This window comes from Lampetra planeri, chromosome 28, assembly GCF_965212315.1.
Source record: "Lampetra planeri chromosome 28, kcLamPlan1.2.h2, whole genome shotgun sequence".
NCBI classification, from domain to species: Eukaryota; Metazoa; Chordata; class Hyperoartia; order Petromyzontiformes; family Petromyzontidae; genus Lampetra; species Lampetra planeri.
The window spans coordinates 10660647-10685507 of NC_136134.1; the positions used below are offsets into that span (position 1 = coordinate 10660647).

Consider the following 24861-nt stretch of genomic DNA (forward strand, 5'->3'; position numbering starts at 1 on the left):
TGCTGCTGCATAAGCGAGAGTTTATTAACGCCGCTCGCGCCCCCTGACCCGGGCAGAACGCGTGCCCCGGCCGCAAACACCAGCGTCTACAAGTTTAAATACACGTAACAGCGCTCCACGTGACCCCCTCGTGACCTCCCCTGACCCCTACGCGACCCTCACGGTTTAGAAGGCACCTCCCACATCCCTCGCCCGCTATCGCCACGGCGGCGGCCTGCCGTGTTTGCCAATGATGCGGCACGTGCGGTCGTCGCGGTTGTGGCTTGAGAACACGGCGAGGAGTGGGGTTGGATGAGGAGCAAGGTGAAGAGAGGGGGGTGAGGAATAGGGGTGAGGAATCGGGATGAGTAGCGGGTGAGGGATTTGGGTTAGAAGTGGCTAATGTGGGATACACCCCAAGTGGTTGCTCGCCGCGCTGGCGCTGTGGCGTCGCGCAACTGAGTAAAAATTCCGCGGGTAAAAATCGATTAATAAAATTCCGAGCGGCAAAAAAGTGATGATAGCTCCGTCCAACATCGAGAGAATTCCCCCCCCTCCTGCATGAGTGGACCGACCCAAGTGAAGAGGCAGCTATGGACCGGACCATTCCACAAGGGGTGGAGGAAGAATCCACAACCTATAACCCCTCCAGAGGCAACCCTGCCCCATTGGTTTGGTTATATGCCACAAGCGTTGTAGTGTCAAGAGTACCCCCCATGGGTCCCCACTGATGGTCCTGTTCACACGGTGTCCCCTTGCGTCCCCCATGCGTCCCCGCTGGTCCCCTGTGCCCATTGGCCTCCGCTGAGTCCTGCTGCTCATCTAGTGTCCCTATCGGTCCCCAGGGCAGGGCGGCCCATAAGTCAACAATTGGTCCCCATGCATCCCGAGCGGTCTACACGCATCCCCAATGTGTTGTCGATGGTCCCCTGTGTCGCAACGGGTTCCCTTGGGTCCCCACATCCCTTTGCATAGGTCCAAATAGGTCTCCACTGGTCCCTGTGTCCCCACAGGTGATCCCCAACAGGTCACCTTGGGTCCTCACGATCCCTGCAGCTCACACGGGGTAGTACCACAGCATGAGGCTGTGCTGGGAGTGAGGGGGGCCCTGGGGGGCCTTGCCCCCCGGTCTCGGCAGGGAGCGGTAGCCCAGTCCCCCCGACACCACCAGGGCCGTGGAGACCCCCGCCGCCCGGGCCCCCCGTCGCCCCCCACCAACGTCCCCCCCCCCTCTCCGCCCCCTCGCCGCCGCCCGCCCCCTCGGGTCCCAGGGCGGTCCCCTCGTCGAGAGCGAAGGGGGACTCTGGGCCGCAGGGAGGAGGGGAGTCGGGGGGGTGGTGCACCTCGAACCCCGGGGGGGGCGGTGGCGGAGGGAGTCCCCGCCGTCTCCGCCCCTGCATCGTTGGCGCAGGTTCCCATGGCGACGGCGAGGAAGGTGACGGCGCCGCTGTGCGCGTGGTACGCCACCATGCCTCGGCCTGGCACCGCGAGGGGGAGATGGCTGTGAGTGCGCGTGACGGGGTGAGTGTGTGGGTGTGTGGGGGTGAGTGGGTGGGTGTGTCGGGGTGGGTGGGTGTGTCGGGGTGAGTGGGTGGGTGTGTGGGGGTGAGTGTGTGGGGTGTGTCGGGGTGGGTGTGTCGGGGTGAGTGTGTGGGTGAGTGGGTGGGTGTGTCGTGGTGAGTGGGTGGGTGTGTCGTGGTGAGTGTGTGGGTGTGTCGGGGTGAGTGTGTCGGGGTGTGGGTGTGTGTGTGGGTGTGTCGGGGTGAGTGTGTGGGTGAGTGGGTGGGTGTGTTGGGGTGAGTGTGTGGGTGTGTCGGGGTGAGTGGGTGGGTGTGTCGGGGTGAGTGTGGGTGTGTCTGGGTGAGTGTGTGGGTGAGTGTGTGTCGGGGTGAGTGTGTGGGTGCGTCGTGGTGAGTGGGTGGGTGTGGGGGGGTGAGTGTGGGTGAGTGGGTGGGTGTGTCGGGGTGAGTGGGTGGGTGAGAGTGTAAGTCGGTGTGACTGGGTGAGGATGAGTGCAGTGAGTGTGACTTTGATCGCGAGTGAGCATAAATACGTATGAGAGTGAGCGTGAATGAGACCCGTGCTTGCTGAGCGAATGTCAGGAGTGTGAGTGAGGAGTGTGAGACCCATGCTGGGTGAGGAGTGAGGAGTGTGAGGAGCAAGTGTGAGTGGGGAGTGGGAGTGGGGAGTGTGAGTGAGTGGGGAGAACGAGTGGGGAGTGTGAACGAGTGATGAGTGCGAGTGAGACCTGTGAGCTTGGGGAGCCCCTCCAGCCGGGGGAGGGGCAGGGCGACGATGAGGCCCAGGCTCGTGCCCACCCACAGGAGGCCCGGGCAGCTGGCCAGGCACGTCACCACGAGGGGCCGCTGTGCCGCACCACCTGCACACACAAACACGGCCTCAACACCTCAACACGACTGGTGCGCCTCCTCCGTGTTGTTAGCGGGCACCCATTCAGGCCTGTGAGCCAATTGAGGTTGTGCACGATACAGAGTTGTGTGGTTGCGTGTGGTTGCTGCGCGTGGTTGAGCATTGTTGCATGTGGTCGTGCGTGGTTGTGCGTGGTTGCGTGTGGCGGTTACACGTGGTTGTGCGTGGTTGCGTGTGGCGGTTGCGCAAGGTGGTGTGTAGTTGCGTGTGGTTGATGATGGTTGCGTGTGGTAGTTGCGCGTGGTTGTCCCGCATCGTGGTTGCGCGTGATTGTTCCGCAAGGTTGTGCGTGGTTCTGCGTGGTGGTTGCGCGTGGTTCTGCGTGGTGGCTGTGCGTGGTTGCCGCCGCTGCTGTGCGTGGTACCGGGTGCCATGCGGTTGACGGGCGTGGCGATGTTGACGTCCTGCAGCTGCTCCAGCGTCTCGGTGTGGAAGAGGCGCAGGGAGGTGCCTCGCGAGAAGGAGACCCACACACCCACGCCGGCCAGCGCCACCTGGCTCACGTGCACCTCCGCCTCCGGGTGCGCCTCAAACCCAGCCTGATGCCGGGGGGGCGGGGGGCACAAAGGTGGAGACATGGAGGCGACAAGGACACGATAGGGGAGACGCGGGGGCGACGTGGGTGCGGGGGAAAAACAGGGATGGGGGGGGGATGAACGTGGGGTCACGAGGGCATGGGTGAGAGAGGCAGGTTGTGGGAGTGGATGCGGTAGATGTGGTCGTGGTGGTCGTGGTGCTAGGCGGTTGTAGCGGTTTACCGGGGCGGCCGCCTCTCCCCCCGCGGTGCGCACCGCGATGTGGTTTCCGCACGCGGCCCACAGCGCCTCTCCCACGGGAAGCAGCGCGGGGACCGGGAGGGAGCCCAGCGAGAAGGTCGCGTGAACCGCCCACGCTGCGTCTACGGGGACACGCGGGGACACGGGGACATGTGGGGACATGTGGGGACACACAGACACACGGTGACACAGGGACACGATGACACAGGGACACAGGGACACACAGGAACATGGATATAGGTTATATTGCGTGTGCTATAAAAATGTTTTGTGTGTGTGCGTACACGCCGTGCATACCGGCTCCGCGCGTGTACACGGCGAGCGTGCCGTCGCGTAGCCCCGCGTACACGCGCCCGTGCGCGTAGCGCAAGCTGCCGGCGGGGGAGCCCCCGGGCGTCGGCTCCCTCCACAGACGAACCTTCTTACACGCGGGGCTGCTGCGGTACGCGCACACGCTGCACACGCGCACACACACATTCACAGGTACAGCCACGTGGTCATACAAAATCCCCTGTATAGCCTTTAACGGACTCTTACTGCAAGTGCCTTTAACGAGCACCCATTAACACGAGGGGGTGGGTGGCTAGCACCACCCCCGGCCAACCTTTTTCTCCCCAGTGCTGATGTTTAGACACTGCAGCAGGTAGTCAGCTAGTCGACCTCGGGAAATTTCAGGACCGGTTCAGATATTCGTCACCAATGTTGGCCGTGAGCGGGAATCGAACTCGGGTCGGCCGGGGTTCGCAGCGCTGTGCGCTAACCGCGACGCCGCCGCTTCCCACCCTACGCACACAAGTACGTGCGCACGTGTGCACGCCCGCGACCCCCGACCCCTCACCTGCCGTCGTCCAGGGCGAGCCAGGTGGAGGGGTCGGGGGGGGAGCCCCCGGGGGTCGGGGGGTCGGGGGGTGCGGGGACGAACTCGGCGCAGAGGACGCGCGCCTCCACGCTGAAACCCTCGGTGACGCGCGGCTCCGCGTTGCCCAGAGACAGCACGCTGAGCTGGCCCATCGACGCATCCCCACTCCCGATCTGGGGACACGGGGACAGACACAGACTCCATATCTGCACATAGGTTGATGATGAGGATGTACAGAGACACAGACACAGAGAGAAGAAGGGGACTCCACGTTGACCCCCTCACCTCACCCCTATGACCCCTCACCTCACCACCGTGACCCCTCACCCCACCACCGTTACCCCTAACCCCACCACCGTTACCCCTAACCCCACCACCATGATGCCTCACCCCACGAACATGACTTATAACCCCACCACCGTGATCCCTAACCCCACCACCGTGCCCCCCCTTTACCCCACCACGACGACCCCTGACCCCGTCATCGTGACCCCTGACCCCACTCACCCAGATGGTTCCCTGGCCCAGGGAGAGCTGGTGCCGCCACCCCTCCCCCACGCTCGACGAGGGAACCGGGTTATAGACGGCGCACTCGGGCTGCACGCAGACACGACACGCAGACACGACGAACATAAACACGCAGACACGACACAGACACGACACGCAGACACAATGAACATAAGCACGCAGACACGGCACGCAGACACGACACAGACACGACGAACATAAACACGCAGACACGACACGCAGACACGACACAGACACGACGAACATAAACACGCAGACACGACACGCAGACACGACACGACACAGACACGACACGCAGACACGACACGCAGACACAACACACAGACACGAACATAAGCACGCAGACACGACACGCAGACACAACACAGACACGACGAACATAAACACGCAGACACGACACGCACACACGACACAGACACGACGAACATAAACACGCAGACACGACACGCACACACGACGAACATAAACACGCAGACACGACACAGACACGACACAGACACGACACGCAGACACGACACGCAGACACGACACAGACACGACACGCAGACACGACACGCAGACACGACACAGACACGACACAGACACGACACGCAGACACGACACGCAGACACGACACGACACAGACACGACACAGACACAACACGCAGACACGACACAGACACGACACGCAGACACGACACGCAGAGACGACACGACACAGACACGACACAGACACGACATGCAGACACGACACGCAGACACGACACGACACAGACACGACACAGACACGACACGCAGACACGACACAGACACGACACGCAGACACGACACGCAGAGACGACACGACACAGACACGACACAGACACGACACGCAGACACGACACGCAGACACGACACGACACAGACACGACACAGACACGACACGCAGACACGACACAGACACGACACGCAGACACGACACGCAGAGACGACACGACACAGACACGACACAGACACGACACAGACACGACACGCAGACACGACACGACACAGACACGACACAGACACGACACGCAGACACGACACGCAGAGACGACACGACACAGACACGACACGCAGACACGACACGCAGAGACGACACGACACAGACACGACACACAGACACGACACAGACACGACGAACATAAACACGCAGACACGACACGACACAGACACGACACAGACACAACACACAGACACAACACGCAGATACGACACGCAGACACGACACAGACACGATGAACATAAACACGCAGACACGACACAGACATGACACACAGACACAACACACAGACACAACACACAGACACAACACACAGACACACAGACACAACACGCAGACACAACACACAGACATGACACACAGACACAACATGCAGACACAACACACAGACACGACACACAGACACACAGACACAACACGCAGGCACAACACACAGACATGACACACAGACACAACACGCAGACACAACACACAGACACGACACACAGACACAACACACAGACACAACACACAGACACAACACACAGACACACAGACACACGACACACAAACATGACACGCAGACACACGACATAAACAACACGCAGACACGACGAACATAAACACGCAGATACGACACGACACAGACACGACACAGACACGACACGCAGACACAACACACAGACATGACACACAGACACGATGAACATACACAACACACAGACACAACACACAGACACAACACACAGACACAACACACAGACATGACACACAGACACGACATAAACAACACGGAGACACATGATACACATACAGACGTACACAGTCCATGTACATACATCACACACACACTCAAAGGGCCCCCTATAGCAAGACAGACTGTTGGGGCAAGTGCTGTGTTTGTTGTGTTGTGTGCGTGTTTCTGTGTGTACGTGTGTGCAGGTGCTCGCTAACAGCAGGTGGAAAGTGGAAAGTGCCAGAGCAGTAGTTAACGCACTGCCCTAAGAATCCGGCGACCTGAGTTCGATTCCTGCTCCGGGACAACATGGGTGAGACCAATATCCGAACCGGTCCTGGGCCTCCGTTATGCCGACTCAGCCTTAAATGAGTACCTGGGTACGGTGTGTAAACATCGTCAAAGGCGTACTGGGGCGCGATTCTGGGCACCCGCCCCCTTCGTGTGCCGCGTCGGCCTTCACAGGTGCTGCTCGCTAACAGCACCTGAGCGAACGGTCTGTTCAGGCTATACGGGGGGTCTTTGTCTTTGTGCACCTCCCACCCTGCCCGCGGCTCACCCTAAGGTCTTGCGTCCCGGCCTCGAACACGGGCATGTGGGACAGCAGCAGCGGGCACCTGTGTGGAGCCTGTGGCCGGTCCTCGTCCTCTGCGCTAAACCAACCCCATTGGTTCGCATCCTCTGAGTCAGGGAGGGACAACACGCGTGTGTGTGCAGGCGTGCATGCGCACAATACGTGAGCGCTCCACATTCGGACACAACCCAGAGTCACACTCTCTCCACACTCGGCGGACACACACTCACACTCTCTCCACCAGTGATGGACTGGGACTAAACATCAGCCCAGGCATTTGTAAACACGCTGGCCCAAATTCGGGCGATGGAGCAGCTAGATTTTCAATGTTGACGTATGAGCATGATTTTGCGTGCGATCTCATTGGCCCACTTAGGGCTGGGTCCGAAAACACAAAGAGGAAGAATCGTTGGGGCTAACAGAGAGCGGAAATACGCAATGTTATAACATATTTTTTGAATGTATTACTTTTTATATTTTTTTTCTTACTATGATCACATTTGCAATTTCCCCACACAGACCGCCCACCGGCCCACCGGGCATTCGCCTTACGGACTGTTGCCCCTATGACTAAGTCCGGGCCTGGGTGGCGCCTAAGGGCACAATAACACCACATCACCCCACGCTACACAGAGGGAGCAAGAGAAGCAGAAGGAGATGTGGGGGGAGACCAGAGGCACACGGGGGAATGTGGGATCAGAAGGGATCAAGGGGGGATCACGCCGGAGCAGGGGAGGTCGCGGGGGAGCAGGTGGCATCAGGAGGGGATCACAGGGGGATCACAGGGGGATCACAGGGGGATCACGGGGGATCAGGGTGGTACCGAGTGAGAGCGTTGCCGTCTTGAGGTCTCGCAGCCACGAGGCCCTGGCTCCCGGAGACGAGAAGTGGAAGACGGAGACGAACGACACGGGGCGGCCATGCCTGTACGCACGCACACACACGTATACACGTACAACAACAACCGCCATTCGCCACTAAGTGGCGGTGACGTCACCACGACGCTTGTGCCAGGCCAAGTGCACCTTGAGGCCACGTGAAGTGTCGAACGCCCGCTGGCAGGAGGTCACGGGGCAGACCCATACACGTACACACACACGCGCGTACACACGCACACATACACACACGTATGCACACGTACACCCACGTGTATGTAAATGCAAAGATTTCCCGTGTAGTCTGCACAGGCTGTTTAGGCATGTGTACCCCCCATGTGTACCCTCGTACGTACCCCCTGTGTGTACCCCCTGTGTGTACCCCCGTGTGCCACCCCACCCCCCTTCCCTTACTTGTCGGGTTTCCCCTGCAGCTGCAGCTGCACGCGGCAGCGATCGCTGCCCCGGATCTGGGCCTCCTTCTGCTGGATGAGTCGCTGCACCGAGGCCGCACACTCCTGCACCAGCGCTGGGGTCAGCGTCTGCAATGACAAAGATCCCCCGTGTAGCCTCAACAGACCGTCGGGGCAAGTGTTGTTGGCGAGCACCTATGAAGGGCGGCACGGCACACGAGGGGGTGGCCAGCACCGCGCCCGGCCGCCTTTAACTCCCTAGTGGCGATGTTTTTACACATCGCACGCACACAAAAACACGCACGCACCGGTGAAGTGATCATCCGTGTAATAAATCAATGAAACTTAAACTTCAGTGTCTCAGGCGGTTACGGGACAGACCCAGGTGCCACCGATTAACTGATGAGGCGCACAATCTGGCGGCAGGGTGGCACAGCGCCACAAGTTGATGGGCAAGGACCCCCGCCGTCTCTGCTAGACATAGGTCTGAGCTTGACGCAAAACTAAACGGCAATACACAACACAAAATAATCACCAGCGTCGTTGTGGAGACTATACATAACGAACTAAATAAGCAGACGATACGCCTCCTTCACGTAAAAAAGTGCAATTTGCGCATCCCATCAGCTGCATGGATAAGAAGTGGGGATGGGCGCTCAGAGATGTCACCCGGGATGGGGAGCAGGTGGGATTGCGAAGCGGATGCAGTCCCCAGGGGGCGGGCAGCAGAGAGCGGAATGTGGATCGGCCTTTAGCAGAGAGGAAACACAAAGTCTGCAGATGGCGAGTCCTGCATTCCCGCATACGTGATGATGGGGCTGTGAGGAATGTCAACTATGGGTGGGTGGATGGGTGGATGAGTGGGTGAATGAGCTTGTAATTGGGTGGATCGGAGGGTGGGTGAAGTGAGTATGTGAGTGAGCAGGTGAGTGTGTTGATTGAGTGAGTGAGTGAGCGAGCGATTGAATGGGTGAGCGAGTGGGTGGGTGGCTGAATGATGGGGTAGGCCAGTAAGTTAGTAGATCAGTTGGTTTTTCAAGTTTTCAAGTTTCATTTATTAGGTATAGCCCTGGTGAGGTGAGTGGACAGATGAGCAAATGAGGAAGTGGGTGAGTGAATGAGTGTGTAAGCGAGCAGGTGAGTGTGTGGGTGAGGGTGTGGGTGAGCATGTGGGTGAGCATGTGGGTGAACAGATAAGCGAGTCTCACCTCATCGGCTCTATGGAGCTGGTCCGTGAGTGAGGGAGTGGGTGTGTTGGCGAGTGGTTGAGCGAGTGTGTGCATGGGTGAGCGTGTGAGCGAATGAGTGTGTAAGCGAGCGGGTGAGTGTGTGGGTGAGCATGTGGGTGAGCGAGTCTCACCGCGTAGGCTCCGTGGAGCTGGCCCGTGAGCTGAGAGATCTGGGTCATGAGCTGGAAGTCGCTGTGCAGCTCCTGCAGCTCCACGTAGAGACGCGCGGGGCCCGAGTACAGGTGACCTGCGGCACGGGGTCACCGGCTCGTGATGCGGGGTCATGGGGTCACGACACAGGCTCACAACATTGCACGGGAACACACGGCTCCATCTCCTCGGTGGTCGTCCCCTGGATGCGTTCCATTCCTTGGCTCGTGCGTGCACTCGTTTATCTGTAGGGATCTCAAGCCGCACGATGCGTCGTAGCATCGGCAAGTCGCGGCCGCCTTAATTCAAGGGTTCACGTGCTGAGGGGGTTCACTCACTCCCTTTGGGGTCCACGGAGAGCTGTGGGGGAGGGGCCCCCTTGTCGGCACCCCCTTCCTCGTCGCACTCCCCCCCCGACACCTGCACCTGGCGCAGTGGAACGCTCCACTTGAGTGTGAAGCGGGGCCCAGCTGGGACCATCCCATTCCCGTCGTAGGGGATCCTGCCAGGGAGACCACGGTTGGGGGGGGCAGGGAGTAAGCGTACGTCACGGGGTTAACTCCCCGTGTGCTTTGCATCACCACGTGTGCCCGTGTCTCCCTGCGTCTCTATAAACCTCCACGCGTCTCCACACCCCCTCGCATGTCCCGGTGTCTCCCCACACGGCTCCCCATGGCTGCCCGTGTCTTCCCACGTGTTCCCGCGTGCAGGGCTAGGCATGTGCCTATATTGTTCACTTCAGGAATTAAGCCCTGGGCATGCGCACCGGCGTGTCGCTGCATGTCCCCATGTCTCCCTGCGTCTTCCTGTATCTCCATGTACCTCAATGTATCTCCCTGTATCTCTTCGTATCTTTTAGTGTTGTCTTGTCCATTTAACACGTAGACTTTTGCGACCAAAATTATGCATAATAAAGGTTTTTTTTGGGTTATATCGCGTAAATATGAATGTGTCGTTAAACCCAGCACAACCCTACATAGCCAATTAGTAAGGTTTGTCATGTAAACAAAACGTGTAAATTAGTTACTACTTCAGAAAAGCGGTGTGTTGGAGAGTAAACCCACAACATTTACAATTCGAGTACTGTGACATTTCGCTACTGGTTACAACAACAACGAACTCTTCCTGTTTCGGTCTTGCTTTGTCCGTCTGGGCCCAACCTGTGGCACCCCCCCCATGCCCCCCCCATGCCCCCCCCCCCCCCGCGCGTGCCTGGGGTTGAGGCCGGCACACACGATGGTGTCGTTGAGCATGAAGAGGCGTCGCGGGCGAGTCTTGAGGATGAGGCGGCGCTCGCCCACCACGCTCTCCGTCACGTCGTCCACCCTCACCAGGTAGCGCTCGCCGGTGCCCAGCAGCTGGGGGACGCGCACAGAGACAGAGGTCCCCCCGCCGCCGTGTAGCCGTGACGGAGTGCCGGGGCTGTTGGCGAGCGGCGCCTATCAAGGCACCGCACGGCGCGCGAGGGTGTGCGGTGGCCAGCACCGCCTCCCCAACGCTCGGTTTATGCGCCGTGCCAGGTAACTCATTTAAGGCTGAGTTGACCTCGGGGAAGCATAGGACCGGTTCAGATATGTTCATCACCGATGTTGGCTGCGAGCGAGCGTCGAACTCGGGTCGTCTGGTTTGTAGCGGAGTGCGATAACCATCGCACCACCGCTCCCCTCCACACACACACGGTGACCCACACGGTGACACACACGGTGACCCACACGAAACAGGCGAGGTGCACTCTGAGGCCACACGTAGTTGTGGAAGGCACGGCGTCCACGGCCACACCCGCGCCAGGCTAGGTGCACACATGGCGCACAGTGTACGGACGTAGCGTCCGCGCCAGGCTAGGTGCGCACCTTGGCGAGCTGGCGGTCGTGGATGGCGCTGGCGACGGCGCGCAGTTCGTTGCGCCGGCCCGCGAGGCGCTGGCGCTCGTTGAGCCGCCCGGCGAGCGTCTCCAGCTCCGTGAGCGCCATCTGCAGCGGCAGCCGGTCGGGGTGCCCCCGCGGAGTGTTCCGCAGCATGTCCTGCACGAGCGCGCGCACACAGGTACACACGCAAACACGCACGCACACACACATACATAGGTGTACACAGGCACGCGTATACGTACACACGTACACATGCAAACACGCACGAACACGCACACTACTTTGGTGTACACAGGCACACGTATACGTACACACGTACACACGCAAACACGCACGCACACACACATACATAGGTGTACACAGGCACACGTATACACGTACACACGCAAACACGCACACACATACACACTACTTTGGTGTACACAGGCACACATATACGTACACGCGTACGCACGTGCACACGCACGCACACAATTTATTTTTGGGTGGCCATCGAAGGAAGATGGTCACCGCATCGCGTGCGTTCAGATGCGCTCCTGCGTGAGGCCATCTAGAACGCTCTTCCGATATTAGTAAGCCACTGGGGCTACGCACTTTTAAATCATCTGGTTTGTAAACTTAATTCTTTAGAACTGCTTTTTAAAACTGATTTTTCCCCCACACCTCCGATTAATTAGCGGGGTTGGCTACGTACATTCATATACGCACGCACACGCCAGCCAACAGTGCACCACCTGCATCATGATCATGAAGGTGATGATGTTTTGCTTTCGATAGAACAAATCATCTGGTGCTGCTGCTGCGTTGGCAGTGGTGCACAAGCAGTGAACAAGCACAGTTAACAACACAGTTAACAACACAGTTAACAACACAGTTAACAACACAGTTAACAACAAATTAATAAACCTAACGATCGTCAATATTACACTGCGGCCTTAAAATTAAAATATATAAAATAGGAGACGTTTTGGGCAACGCCGATTCCTCATAGCACGCAGTTGCAGGCAACGCCCCTTCTTTGTGTGCCACTGCGCGAAACGTCACCGGTTTTATAGGTAAAATGTTAAGGCCGCAGTGTGATTGACAGATGTGTTGAGTTTTGTGTGTACGTGTTGTGCGTGTGTAGGCATCGGCGCAGTGGCTTGCGCAATGCCCTACGAATCCAAGTTCGATTCCCGACCACGGCTCACATCAGTGGCGAGTTATATTTGAACTGGCGCTGGGCCTCCCTTTGGTCGACTCAGCCTTAAATGAGTGCCTTAAAACGCCTCAAATGAGTACCTTGTGCGGTGTGTAAACATCGCCACTCGGGAGACAAAGGCGGTCGGGAATGGTTCTGACTACCCACCCCCTCGTGTGCCGTGCCAGCCTTCTTTGGTGTTCGCTAACAGCACTTGCCCCAACAGTCTGTTAAGACTACATGGGGTATCTTTGTCTCTATGCGTGTGTGTGACTCTGTCCCTTCACCTGCAGCAGGAGGATGAACTGGGGGAATCTCTGCACCGGCTTCATCATCAGCGCCTGCAGGGAGTGGCGGTCAGCACTGGCCTCCTGGCAGCTCTAAAAACAACAACCACCACCACCACCACAAAATCAACAACAACCACAATAACCACGACCACCACCACAACATAATCGACCATATCAATAACTGTGAGTATAATCGACCATATCAATAACTGTGAGTAAGTGGGTAGGTGATCCGCTGGGTGAGCAGGTAAGTGAGCGTGTGATTGGGTAGGTGAGCGAGTGTGAGCGGGTATGTGAGTGGCTGCGTAAGCGGTTGAGTTGGTAGGTGGGTGAGTGTGAGCGGTTAGGTGAGTGGCTGGGTAAGTGGTTGAGTGGGTAGGTGGGTGAGCGAGGGTGAGTGGGTAGGTGAGTGGCTGGGTAAGCGGTTGAGTGGGTAGGTGGGTGAGCAAGCGTGAGTGGGTAGGTGAGTGGCTGGGTAAGCGGTTGAGTGGGTAGGTGGGTGAGCGAGCGTGAGTGGGTAGGTGAGCGGACGGGTGAGCGGCTGGGAGAGCGTGTGAGTGTGTAGGTGCGTGAGCGTGTGTGAGCGAGTGTGAGAGTGAGTGGGTAAGTGAACGGCTGGGTGAGCTTGTGAGTGGCTGAGCATGCGAGTGATCCGAGAGTGGGAGGGCGAGCGGCCGGGTGAGCGGCGGGGTGAGCGGCGGGGTGAGCGAGACCTTGATGAATTCGAGGAACGCGGGACGCGTGGCGCTCGCCTTGCGCACGATCTCCATGGCCGTGCTGAAGTTGCTCACGTACTCGCTGTACACGTCCTGCACCATGGAGCGTGAGAACTACAGCGACAAGGAGACAAGGATCCCCCCCACCCGGTGGAGCGTCAGCTCAGACTGTTCGGGGCGAGTGTCGTTTAGCGAGCAACTACGATGTCACGAGGGAGCGGGCGGTAAACACCACTTCCGATTGTGAGACACGCAAGATAGAGACAGCGGAACGGAGACACGGGGGAGACAGAGACAGTGGGACAGAGACACAGGGGAGACAGAGACAGTGGGACAGAGACACAGGGGAGACAGAGACAAAGGTGAGATCGCGAGGCGGCGGTGTCCGCTGTTGCGCCGTGCGCGCCCCACCGAGGCGACGAACACGTCACCGATGGAGTCGGTGAGCTCCCACTGGGCGACGCGGCTGCCCAGCGCGATGTGGAACATGCAGTGGCACTGCAGGAGGTCGCGCACGCCGCTGAAGACGGCGCGCACCTTCCGCTCGCTCAGCAGCCGGCTCTCGCCCTCCAGCAGGGGCAGCTCGTACCGCTGGGGGGGGGGGGGAGGGGTGCAGGAGAGAAGGGGGGCGGCCGGGATGATAGTTGGGCGGGCGTGAATGAAAATTAGCGAGGGTGCATGGGGGAACGGCGGGGTAGTGGTTAGCGCGCTGCGCTACGAACCTGGCGACCCGAGTTCGATGCCCGCTCACGGCCGACACCAGTGACGATTATCTGAACCGGTCCTGGGCCTCCCCTAGGTCGACTTAGCTTTAAAATGAGTACCTAGTGCGATGTATAAACATCGCCACGGGGGAGACAAAGGCGGCCGGGCGTGGTGCTGGCCACCTAGCCCCTTCGTGTGCCGTGCCGGCCTTCATAGCACTTGCCCCTACAGTGTGTGTGCGTGCGTGAGTTCTCACCGTGTGGATGTCCTTCAGCGTCTGCACGTAGCTTCTCTCGCTCTCCACAATCGAGCCGAGGATGTAGCGACGCTTCAACTGCTCAACCACGCGGGGTGACACGGGGAGACGCAGGCAGAGATGATGAGGAGACACGTGAAGACAGGAGGAGTAGGGGGACGTGGAGAGACAAGGGGGGACGGGGCGAGACTCGCGAACGACATGGCGGAGACACACGGGGGAGACACGAGGAGAGGGAGCTGCTTGGGGTTGTGCTCTGTGAACGTTGAGGTGACGAACGGAGTGCGGTGGGGGGCGGTGGGGGGCGGTGAGGGGTCGTGGGGCTGTTTAGGGGTCAGGATGGGAGGGTGGGGGGCCCCTGCCTGCTGCTGGGAGAGGCCTGGGGGAGCGGGCCCCAGGGTCAGCGTCTCCATCTTCACGTCCAGCTGCACGTCGTCCTCGTCCGAGGCCGCCGGTCGCCCTGGGGTCAGAGGTCAGGGGTCAGAGGTCAGGGATCAAGGCCCGGGCTCCACCTTCGCGTCATCCCGAACCGATTCCGTTGCGACATTCTAGCCTAGGGGACCCACCCCCCCAGTGGCAGCCGCCCCTACGCGGCACCGGCTGCACGTGCACGCAGGTCGAGGGCGGGCGTTGGACGTGGACCGAAAACCTCTGCAGTGGGCGGCAGTCGTGCTCCCCACCCACAGCTCGATCACGTGACTGCTCGGCCATCATGTCGCCGGCACATGGCTCTAACCACCAGCGCAACCTCCAAACCCGACCCCCAAACGCGACCCCCGAGCGTGACCCCCGAACCCGACCCCCGAGCGCGACCCCCAAACGCGACCCCCGAGCGCGACCCTCGAACCCGACCCCCGAGCGCGACCGACCCTGGCTCTGGGAGATGAGCGAGGTCCTCTGCATGAAGAAGCGCCCGCGCTTCAGCACGGCCGCCTTTGTCTTCTCCAGCTTCTCGAGTCCGTCCTTGGTGCCGTCCCGCGCGGCCCGCATCAGCTCCTGCACCTGCACCGCCGCCACAAGCGCCGCGGGGCACGCCCAGGCGCTACAGGTTCACCGAGCGCTGGCGGCCGGCAGACGCCACCACCACCACCACAATCGCCGACACCAACACAGACAAAGCTCCCCCCGCTATCTGTAGTCTTAACAGACTCTTGGCGCAAGAGCTGTTAGTGAGTAGTGCCTACGGTTGGTGGCCACCACCGCTCCCGGCTGCCTTTGCGAATGTTTACACACAACGCACCAGGTACTCATTTAAGGCTGAGTCGACCCAAGTGAGGCCCAGGACCGGTTCAGATAGTCATCACCGACGTTGGCTGTGAGTGGGGTGGGCGGGTTCGTAGCGGCGGCGCGGCAACGGCTGCGCCACCGCTCCCCCCATCACCACCACGTCCACCACATCCACCACCTCCACCACCTCCACCATATCCACCGCCACCACCACGTCCACCACTTCCACTACGTCTACCACCACGTCCACCACCACCACCACCATATCCACCGCCACCACGTCCACCACGTCCACCACCACGTCCACCACCACGTCCACCACGTCCACCATATCCACCGCCACCACCACCTCCTCCACATCCACCACCTCCACCACCTCCACCACCACGTCCACCACGTCCACCACCACCACCACATCCACCACCTCCACCCGCGGACTCACCGGTCGGCGGGACCTGCGGAGGTTGGCGGGGAGGGCGAGCGCCCCCCCCGTGCGGGGTGGGCGCCCCTCCCCCTCGGCGCCGTCCTCGTCGCTGTAGCTCTCGAACTCGCTGGAGCTCCAGCCCTCGCTGCCCGAGCCGCGTGCGCCGCCCCCGCCGCGCCCCTCCGGGCACACCGCGTCGTAGATGCGGTCCACACCTACGCCAGGACAAATGGTCCCCCGCCCGCCCACCCACACCCGCCCACGTGCAGCCTTGAGAGATCGGTGGGGCAAGTGCTATTAGCCTCTTCCACTTCCTCTTTCGTATGGATTCGTGCCGGCAGATTAAACGATGCAATTTTAGATTTGTTATCCGCTCAATTGTCTCGTCCGTTCCTCCTTTAAAGGAGTGAAGGCAGCGGGGAGTGTTTACAATGTGGTCGACGGTTGTTCAGCGAGCAGCACCCATGAAGGCCGGCACGGCGCACAAAGCCTTGTGCGTCTGCCCCAGCGGTGACGTTTCACACAGTGCACCACGTGCTGATTTAAGGCCGAGTCAAACCTGGGGGAGGCCCAGGACCGCGTCAGATATTCCGGCAACGATCTTTGACAGCGGGCAGAAAATCGAACTCGGGTCGCCGGGTTCATAGCACAGTGCACTAACCACTGCGCCACCGCTCCCCAGGCGAAGAGATTACGCTGATGATTACAGTCGTGATGATGACCACGATGATGACAATGAAAGCGATGATGACAGTGGGGGTGTGAGTGATGTGTTGACGAGGTGTGAGTGATGTGTTGACGAGGTTAACCTGATAAGGTGGGGCTCTGTGCCTCGATAGGAACGTCGTCATAGATGACTTCGTGAAGCTCATCTCTCGCGGCACCCTGAGTCCCGCTCACATCCTCACCATAGCCAGACCTGCACTCACCACAGGGCACAGACCACACTCACCACTCGCCACCATGACACTCACCACTCACACACGTGCTCACCACCGTGTCACTCACCACGGGGAACAGACCAACCTCGACACCCAACACCCAAACGGAATCAATCTGTATTTGTCCTAGAAAAATCCGATGAGCTATGAAGCTCTTTTTCACAGATGTCCAGCAGGGGCACGGGGTCAGAAACACTGAGGCTCACCTCTCACACTCACCTCTCACACTCACCATCCCCGAGAACTCACCACGGCACCAACCACTCACCAGCCACTCGCTCACTCTCACTGTCACGCTCACCACTCCGGGGCCCCCTCACCCCAGCCCTGCCTCACCGCCCCTCGCTCACCGCTCTCTCTCCACGGGGAGGCGCACCGAGTCGTCCCGCAGGGGGGGGGTCGGGTCCCCACCGCCCGGGACCCCCCCCGCCGTCTCCAAGGGGGTCGTGGGGGGCCGGGGGCCAGTGGGCGAGAGTGCATTGGTTGGGGTGAGCGTGGTTGGGGGGGTGAGTGTGGTGGTGGTGGGTGTGGTAGTGGTGAGTGCGGCGGTGGTGGTGAGTGCTGCGGTGGTGGTAGTGGTGGTGAGTGTGGTAGTGGTGGTGAGTGTGGTAGTGGTGAGGGCGGCGGTGGTGGTGAGTGCGGGGTGCGGTGTGCGGGTCTCCACGTTATCGCCCTCTTCAAAATCAAACATCTCTCCCTCCTCCTCTTCCTCCTCCTCATCATCGGCATCTTCTTGTGTGGGGTCACCTGTGGAGAGAACGGATAGAAATCCTCAACCGTCTCACCCCGAGTCATCACCGTCATCGGCCGTGCTCAATCCACTGCTAGACACAAAGGCCTCCCTACCCCCAAGCCGTCGCCGCCTCTCGCGAATCCGCGATGCACCAATTCTCCCCCTTCCCCCCCTCCCCCCCCGGGCGCTCTTTCCACGCCAACCGATTTCACCGCTCCATCTCCCCGACGGGCAAGCTCGCGGGCGATTCGCTGGCTGCCACCGCGGTTATTAAACGTTGACCGCCGTTTCAATTACGGGGGAGGGAACCAGTGAATTGGAGCAGGAGGATGAGAGAGAGGAGAGTGGGAGGAGGGGTGGAGGGAGAGGTGGGGGCCAGGGGAGGGATGGGAGGAGAAAAGGGGAGGGGGGTGGGAGGGGGGAGAGAAGGGGGGGGGGGGCAGGGGGGGCGGGGGGTGGGGGCAGCGGGTGAAGAGGGGGGGGGGGGGTGTTGTTTTGCACATGCTGCCACCGCCCTAATTGTTGTGATGTCACGGCTGCCACGGCAACCGTGTAATTGGGAACGCGGCTGCGTGCATCGCCTTGGCAACCGCTCAAGCCTCTAATCACGGCGTTGTGGTCCCCGGGGCGGGGGGAGAGTGGAGTGGGGGGGGGGCGGGGGGGGGCGGTAGGGGAGAGTGGGGGGGGGGGGGGAGAGCGGGGGGGGGGCAGACAGAGACGGGGGGGGGTGAAACAGAGAGACAGGGAGGCAGAGAGAGACAGGGAGACAGGAGGAGGAAGAGGGGAGCAAAGGACAGCACATGGGGGGAGTAGGGGAGGGGGGGGGGGCAGCAGGAGACAGACGGAGCGGGGGTCCGGTCACCTGTCTGGGCGGCGACGGGGGTCTTTGTGGGGTCCGCAGTCGGGGACCCACGGGGACCGGAGCCATAGTCGGGGGGCGGAGGCGGGGGGGGGGTCCGTGTCTGTCGGTGGGGACGGGTGGGGGGGGGTAGTCTGTCGGGGGGGGGGCGGGGGGGGGCGGAATGGGGGAGTCACGACTCAGCCGGTTCCATCCAAACCTCGCAGACAAACACCGCCACCCCCACCTGTCAATCACGTGCAGGCCACTCTCACCGCCTCCTGCGGGGAGGTCGGAGCGACCTGGGAAAGGAGGGTCGCAGTGACCCAGCTAGGAGGTCAGGCAGCGGTCGGGCAGGATGACGCGCACACTCACACACTCATACACACTCACACACTCATACACACTCACACACTCATACACACTCACACACTCATACACACTCATACACACTCACACACAAAAAAAAGATCCCCCGTATAGCCTTAACAGACTGCAGGGGCAAGTGCTGTTAGTAAGCACCTATGAAGGCCAGCACGGCACACGAGGGGGTGGGTAGGCAACACCACGCCCGGCCGCATTTGTCTCCCCAGTGGCAATGTTTACACATCGCACCAGGTACTCATGTAAGGCTGAGTCGACCTAGGGGAGGCCCAGGACCGGTTCAGATAATCGTCACTGGTGTTGGCCGTGAGCGGGAATCGAACCCGGGTCGCCGGGTTTATAGCGCAGCGTGCTAACCACCACACTATCGCTCCCCACACTCACACATACACACACACACTCACACAAACTCACACACACTCACACACACTCACTCACACTCACACACACTCATTCACACTCACACACACACTCATTCACACTCACACACACACATACACACTCACTCACACACACTCACACACACACACACACTCATACACACTCACACACACTCACACACACTCATATACACACACACTCACACACACTCACAAACTCACACACACTCTCACACACAATCATACACACTCACATACTCACACACTCACACACTCATACACCCTCACACTCACATACTCACACTCATACACACTCAGGCAGCAACCGCATGCACGCAACTCAAAATACATTCATACCCAGAGAGGAACACACGCTCCCATACTCGTACACACACACACAAGCTCACATACTCGTACACACACACACGCTCACACTCCTACACTCCTACACACACACGCTCGCACATTCGTACAAAAATACCCCGTATAGCCTTAACAGACTGTAGGGGCAAGTGGCGTTAGCGAGCACCTATAAAGGCCGGCACGGCACACGAAGGGGGTGAGTGGCCAACACGACGCCCGGCCGCCTTTGTCTCCCCAGTGACGATGTTTACACACCGCACCAGCTACTCATTTGTGGCTGCGTTGACCTACGACAAGTTCAGAAAATCGTAACTGGTGTTGGCCGTGAGCAGGAATCTAGCCGCCGGGTTCGTAGCTCAGCGCAGTGACCGCTACACTACCGCTCCCCACACACAGATACACGCACACGCAACAGTCGTACAGACACAACACAAAGACACGTGCACGCACACTCAGCGCATAGTTTCTCTAGATACCAATCGTTGATTGAAAGATTCTCATTGCAAAACTTCCGTTGCGCGAGTCGCTGTCTTTTTGATGTTGTTAATCATAAACACTTCTGCAGCACTGGTTCAGGGTAACGTCGCAGTTCAAACTATTACATCTATAAAACTAGTTTTTATTTTACCAGGGAAGGCCCGCTGAGCGAAAAAGCAACTTTTCAGAAACGACCTGAGTATCACAAAAGATAGCTCAACCCGAGTGTCATCACGTGGACATTTATAGCGAAACGTCGTACTACTCAAAAATTGTAAATGCTGTGGTTTCACGCTTCAACACACTGGTGGACTAAAGTAGTGAACTATTTGTCTTTTGTCAACGTGACACTTTTTTGCTGATTGGCCGTGTCGGGTGGTGGAGGGTTACGACACATTTATAAATAACGAGATCTAACCCAAAAACGTTCATTATGAATTTATAGCAGCCAAATAATCCAAACGCATCATTTTGATTAAAAATGCAGAGGGAAAAACTGGAAGACCCGGAGTAAAAAACACACGTGACCACGGGGAGAGAGGCACGCAAACTCCAAACATACAGCAGGCGTCAGGGTCGGGATCGAACCCACGACCTCCTGTATACCAGGCGAGGGAGTTAACATCTCACAACCGCCGCAAACACTGAGGCTCTGGTGGTGACATCACTCCAAACCCCGCCCACCCCCCCAACAAAAATAAATACATTTCACTCTCCCAGTGTCAAAATCGGGAGAGGTCAACAGGTCACAGTTCTTGCTCGGACCAGACGTGTGCCCAAGATGCGCCCATGACGGAACAGGGCGTTGGTAAATCTCACTCCCCTCCCCACGCCAAAGCGATTTCCTGCACAACAATGAGTATTACATCAGCGCTCCTTTACCTCTTTACAGCCCTGGGCCGCCAGCAGTGGCAATTCCACATTTCTATGGCGGGGCTGGGGGGAGGGGGCGGGAACGGCAGCGAGTCTCTATCCATAGGGATGGACAACCACTCTCTGACAACAAGCCCATGGGCTGAGCAGAACACCTCGCAGACTCCCAGGATCCACTGCCGAGCTGATCTGCCCCGTCCCGTTGCCAATCGAAGTCGTCCGTGTCGCGAGCAACTCACGACCAGGCGGGGACATCAAAGCCACCGGACGAGGACTGCTTCCGTCGGCACGCAAGGCGTCGCCACCACGACCACGACCCTCCAAGTCGTGCCGGGTGTCATCATGGTGCCTACCTCGCCTGGTACACAGGAAGACCACGTGGGTTCGATCCCTGACCCTGACGCCTGCTGTATATTTGGAGCTTGCGGTGTCTCTCTTTCTCCGTGATCGCGTGGATTTTACTCCGGGTTTTTCGCCTCAACGTTTAGAACCGACGTGCGTTTAGAGCGTTTGGCTGCTATACATTTCCACGTGATGATGAAAAGCCACTTCGTTGAGCTATCGTTGGTGATAGCCAGGTCGCCTCTGAAAAAAAGCTACATAGCTTGCTGGGGTCTTACCTGGTACGATAAACAAAAATAGTTTAAATAGTCTCCAGCGGGGCACACGCACCTCCAACCACCACCACCACCACCACCATTCCTCGTCAACAACAACAACCGCCATTCGCCACAAAGTGGCGGTGACGTGACCACGGCGCTCGTGCCAGGCTATGTGCACGTTAAGGCCACGTGAAGTGTCGAACGCCCGCCGGCAGGAGGTCACGCGGCAGACCCAGCCGGTGCCAAGGGTCAACTGACTTGAGATGACTGGCCGACGCACCACCCGTGCCCCCTACTGTGCCAGCTCGTCTCTCCACACGCGCGTACACACACACACACTGGCGTATGCACTCACGTGCACACAAAGACACACACACACAGATGCAGGTTTCCCTTCACGCGGGAGTCGTAGATGCGTTCCAAAAAGTAAGGGTGCACCGAGCGAACCAGCACGAGACGGCTGTCTGCCGAGTAGCGCGCACGGCACACACAGTGAGAAACCTGAACATGCTTGACACAGATAGACACACACGCACAGACACACACACGCACAGATAGACACATAGAAACACACACAGAGGCGTGCACAGATAGACACACGCACAGATACGACAAATACACGCACAGATAGATAGATACACGCAGAGATAGACACACATACAGATACACACGCACAGAAGCGCACACACACACAGATAGACACATACACAGGCGCGCACAACAGACACGCACAGATAAATGCAGTACACAAGACACGCAGATACGCATATAGATGCGCAGACACATACAGACAGACAAACACACTAAGACAAAGTTCCCCTTTCGCCGTGAACAGACCGTGACGGCAAGTGCTATTAACAAGCCCCTAGGAGGAAGTGTTGTGGCCGCATTTGTCTCCCCACTGGTGATGTTTACACACCAGACACCAGGTACTCATTGAAGGCCGAGCCAACCTACGGCATGCCCAGGACCAGTTCGGATATTCGTGACCGACGTTGACCACGACACGACCGCTCCTCACACACAAAGACACACACACAAAGACACAAAGCTCAGACTCACGGACAGACTCACGGACAGACTCACGGACAAGGACACCGCGCCCCTGCGTGACCTTCCCCGTGTCACCGCTACGCTGCTCACGAGAACTCATCGCATGCAGTCAACAGGCCAGCCGCTCCATCACGCGCCAGCGCGCAGGTGACACCCGGTAGTGGTACAACCCTCACCTGGCTCCCCTCACCTACACACCCTCCCCCCCTGGTAGTGGTACAGCCCTCACCTGGCTCTCCTCACCTAGACACCCTCCCCTCTGGTAGTGGTACAACCCTCACCTGGCTCCCCTCACCTACACACCCTCCCCCCCTGGTAGTGGTACATCCCTCACCTGGCTGTCCTCACCTAGACACCCCCCTCTGGTAGTGGTACAACCCTCACCTGGCTCTCCTCACCTAGACACCCTCCCCTGGTAGTGGTACATCCCTCACCTGGCTCTCCTCACCTAGACACCCCCCTCTGGTAGTGGTACAACCCTCACCTGGCTCTCCTCACCTAGACACCCCCCCCTGGTAGTGGTACATCCCTCACCTGGCTCTCCTCACCTAGACACCCTCCCCTCTGGTAGTGGTACAACCCTCACCTGGCTCCCCTCACCTGGCTCTCCTCACCTAGACACCCTCCCCTCTGGTAGTGGTACAACCCTCACCTGGCTCCCCTCACCTGGCTCTCCTCACCTAGACACCCCCCTCTGGTAGTGGTACAACCCTCACCTGGCTCCCCTCACCTACACCCCCCTCTGGTAGTGGTACAACCCTCACCTGGCTCCCCTCACCTGGCTCTCCTCACCTAGACACCCCCCTCTGGTAGTGGTACAGCCCTCGCCTGGATCGCCCTGATGGGAGTGGTACATCCCAGGGGTGTAACGTTACGTCTGTCTACTCGCAGAATAACATCGATCATTAAGCTCACAATTCAAACACAGAGTCTCGCGTGCAAAAATCAACGCGACGTCCATCCACGTGTGTCACGAGTGATGGGTTAACGTCTCCGCTCTCCAGCCACTAGAGGCCGATACATTCAACAATAAAAAAATATTGATTATATTTATTGAAACCATCTGCAACATTTTACAGTATTGCGCTCGGGCGGTTTAATCGTGACACCATAGCCCCCCCCTCTCCCCTTTGCCCCCGCCCCCCACTTCAGTAATGATAGTCCCCCCCTCCCTTACAATAATGGTTGAGCCCCACCTGCGGGCCCACTGGTCATGAGCTGCACAGGTGGGCGTTGTTTAAAGCAGAGAGATGCGTCCGTGCAAGTCCTGAACCAAGCCCAGCCCCCTCCACCTCCCCAATGTCATCCTCCCTTCTCTGCGGTTTCCTCATCCTCCTCCCTCCCTCCTTCTCCCCATGACCCCCTCCCCCCCCATGACTCCCTCCCCCCCCCCAGAGTTCCATTTTATTCCTACCCCCCGGCTCCCTCCCCCCTCCTCCTCTTCCTAGCCCCCCCCCCCCCTTCTGCTGCCCCCCCCCCCCGTGGGTCCCCGTTCGGGGTCTCCCTACCCACAACCCTTCGCCCGGGGTCACGTGAGTCACAGGGGTTGTGGTGGGGGGGGGGGGTCACGGGGTCACTTACCGGCGGGCGGGGGCTTAGGGGGGGGCACGACGCCCTCGCAATCCTCCTCCATGTGTGAATCGAGGCTGGGCGAGGTGTGGGGAGGAGGTGGGGGGGGGGGCAGGTGGGGGGGGGGCAGAGGAGGAGTTGGGGGGCTCAGTGGGAGCCGTGAATCTCGATATCCTGGAGGGGGGGAGGGGGTCGGGGGGGGGCGGCACAGAAGAGAAGACGGTCATCGTCGGCGGGAACGGCCATTCCCCAAACAACCCCCCCCCACACCCCAACCATCGCAACGTCGTAATCACCGTCAACATCTTTCGCGATGCTGCGATGTAGCAACCCAGCTTCACTTCAGACCCAACGCGTCTCTGCAAACCATGAAAATCCCACCACGAGTGGAGAACGCGCGCAGCAAGCTGGCAGCAAGCGGGCAGCAAGCGGGCAGCAAGTGCGCAGCGGACGAATG

General features: G+C 59.2%; 1 protein-coding gene across 1 annotated transcript; it reads right to left on the minus strand.

The window, feature by feature from the left end:
• LOC144728266 (rho guanine nucleotide exchange factor 10-like) lies at positions 1 to 24468 on the minus strand. Its single transcript, XM_078607575.1, has 26 exons — positions 24417 to 24468; positions 22162 to 22246; positions 18728 to 18858; positions 17483 to 17879; positions 17001 to 17110; positions 16210 to 16406; positions 15410 to 15542; positions 14903 to 15000; positions 14541 to 14618; positions 13991 to 14170; positions 13577 to 13693; positions 12861 to 12953; positions 11379 to 11549; positions 10741 to 10886; positions 9867 to 10030; positions 9510 to 9625; positions 8151 to 8278; positions 7685 to 7785; positions 6847 to 6968; positions 4552 to 4641; positions 4024 to 4217; positions 3483 to 3640; positions 3168 to 3307; positions 2774 to 2948; positions 2228 to 2359; positions 1 to 1457 (listed from the first exon to the last, which is right to left on the minus strand). The coding sequence occupies exons 1-26, from the start codon at positions 24466 to 24468 to the stop codon at positions 1021 to 1023; spliced, it is 3945 nt and encodes a 1314-aa protein (XP_078463701.1). The 3' UTR covers positions 1 to 1020.
• Between the last annotated feature and the right edge of the window lie 393 nt (positions 24469 to 24861).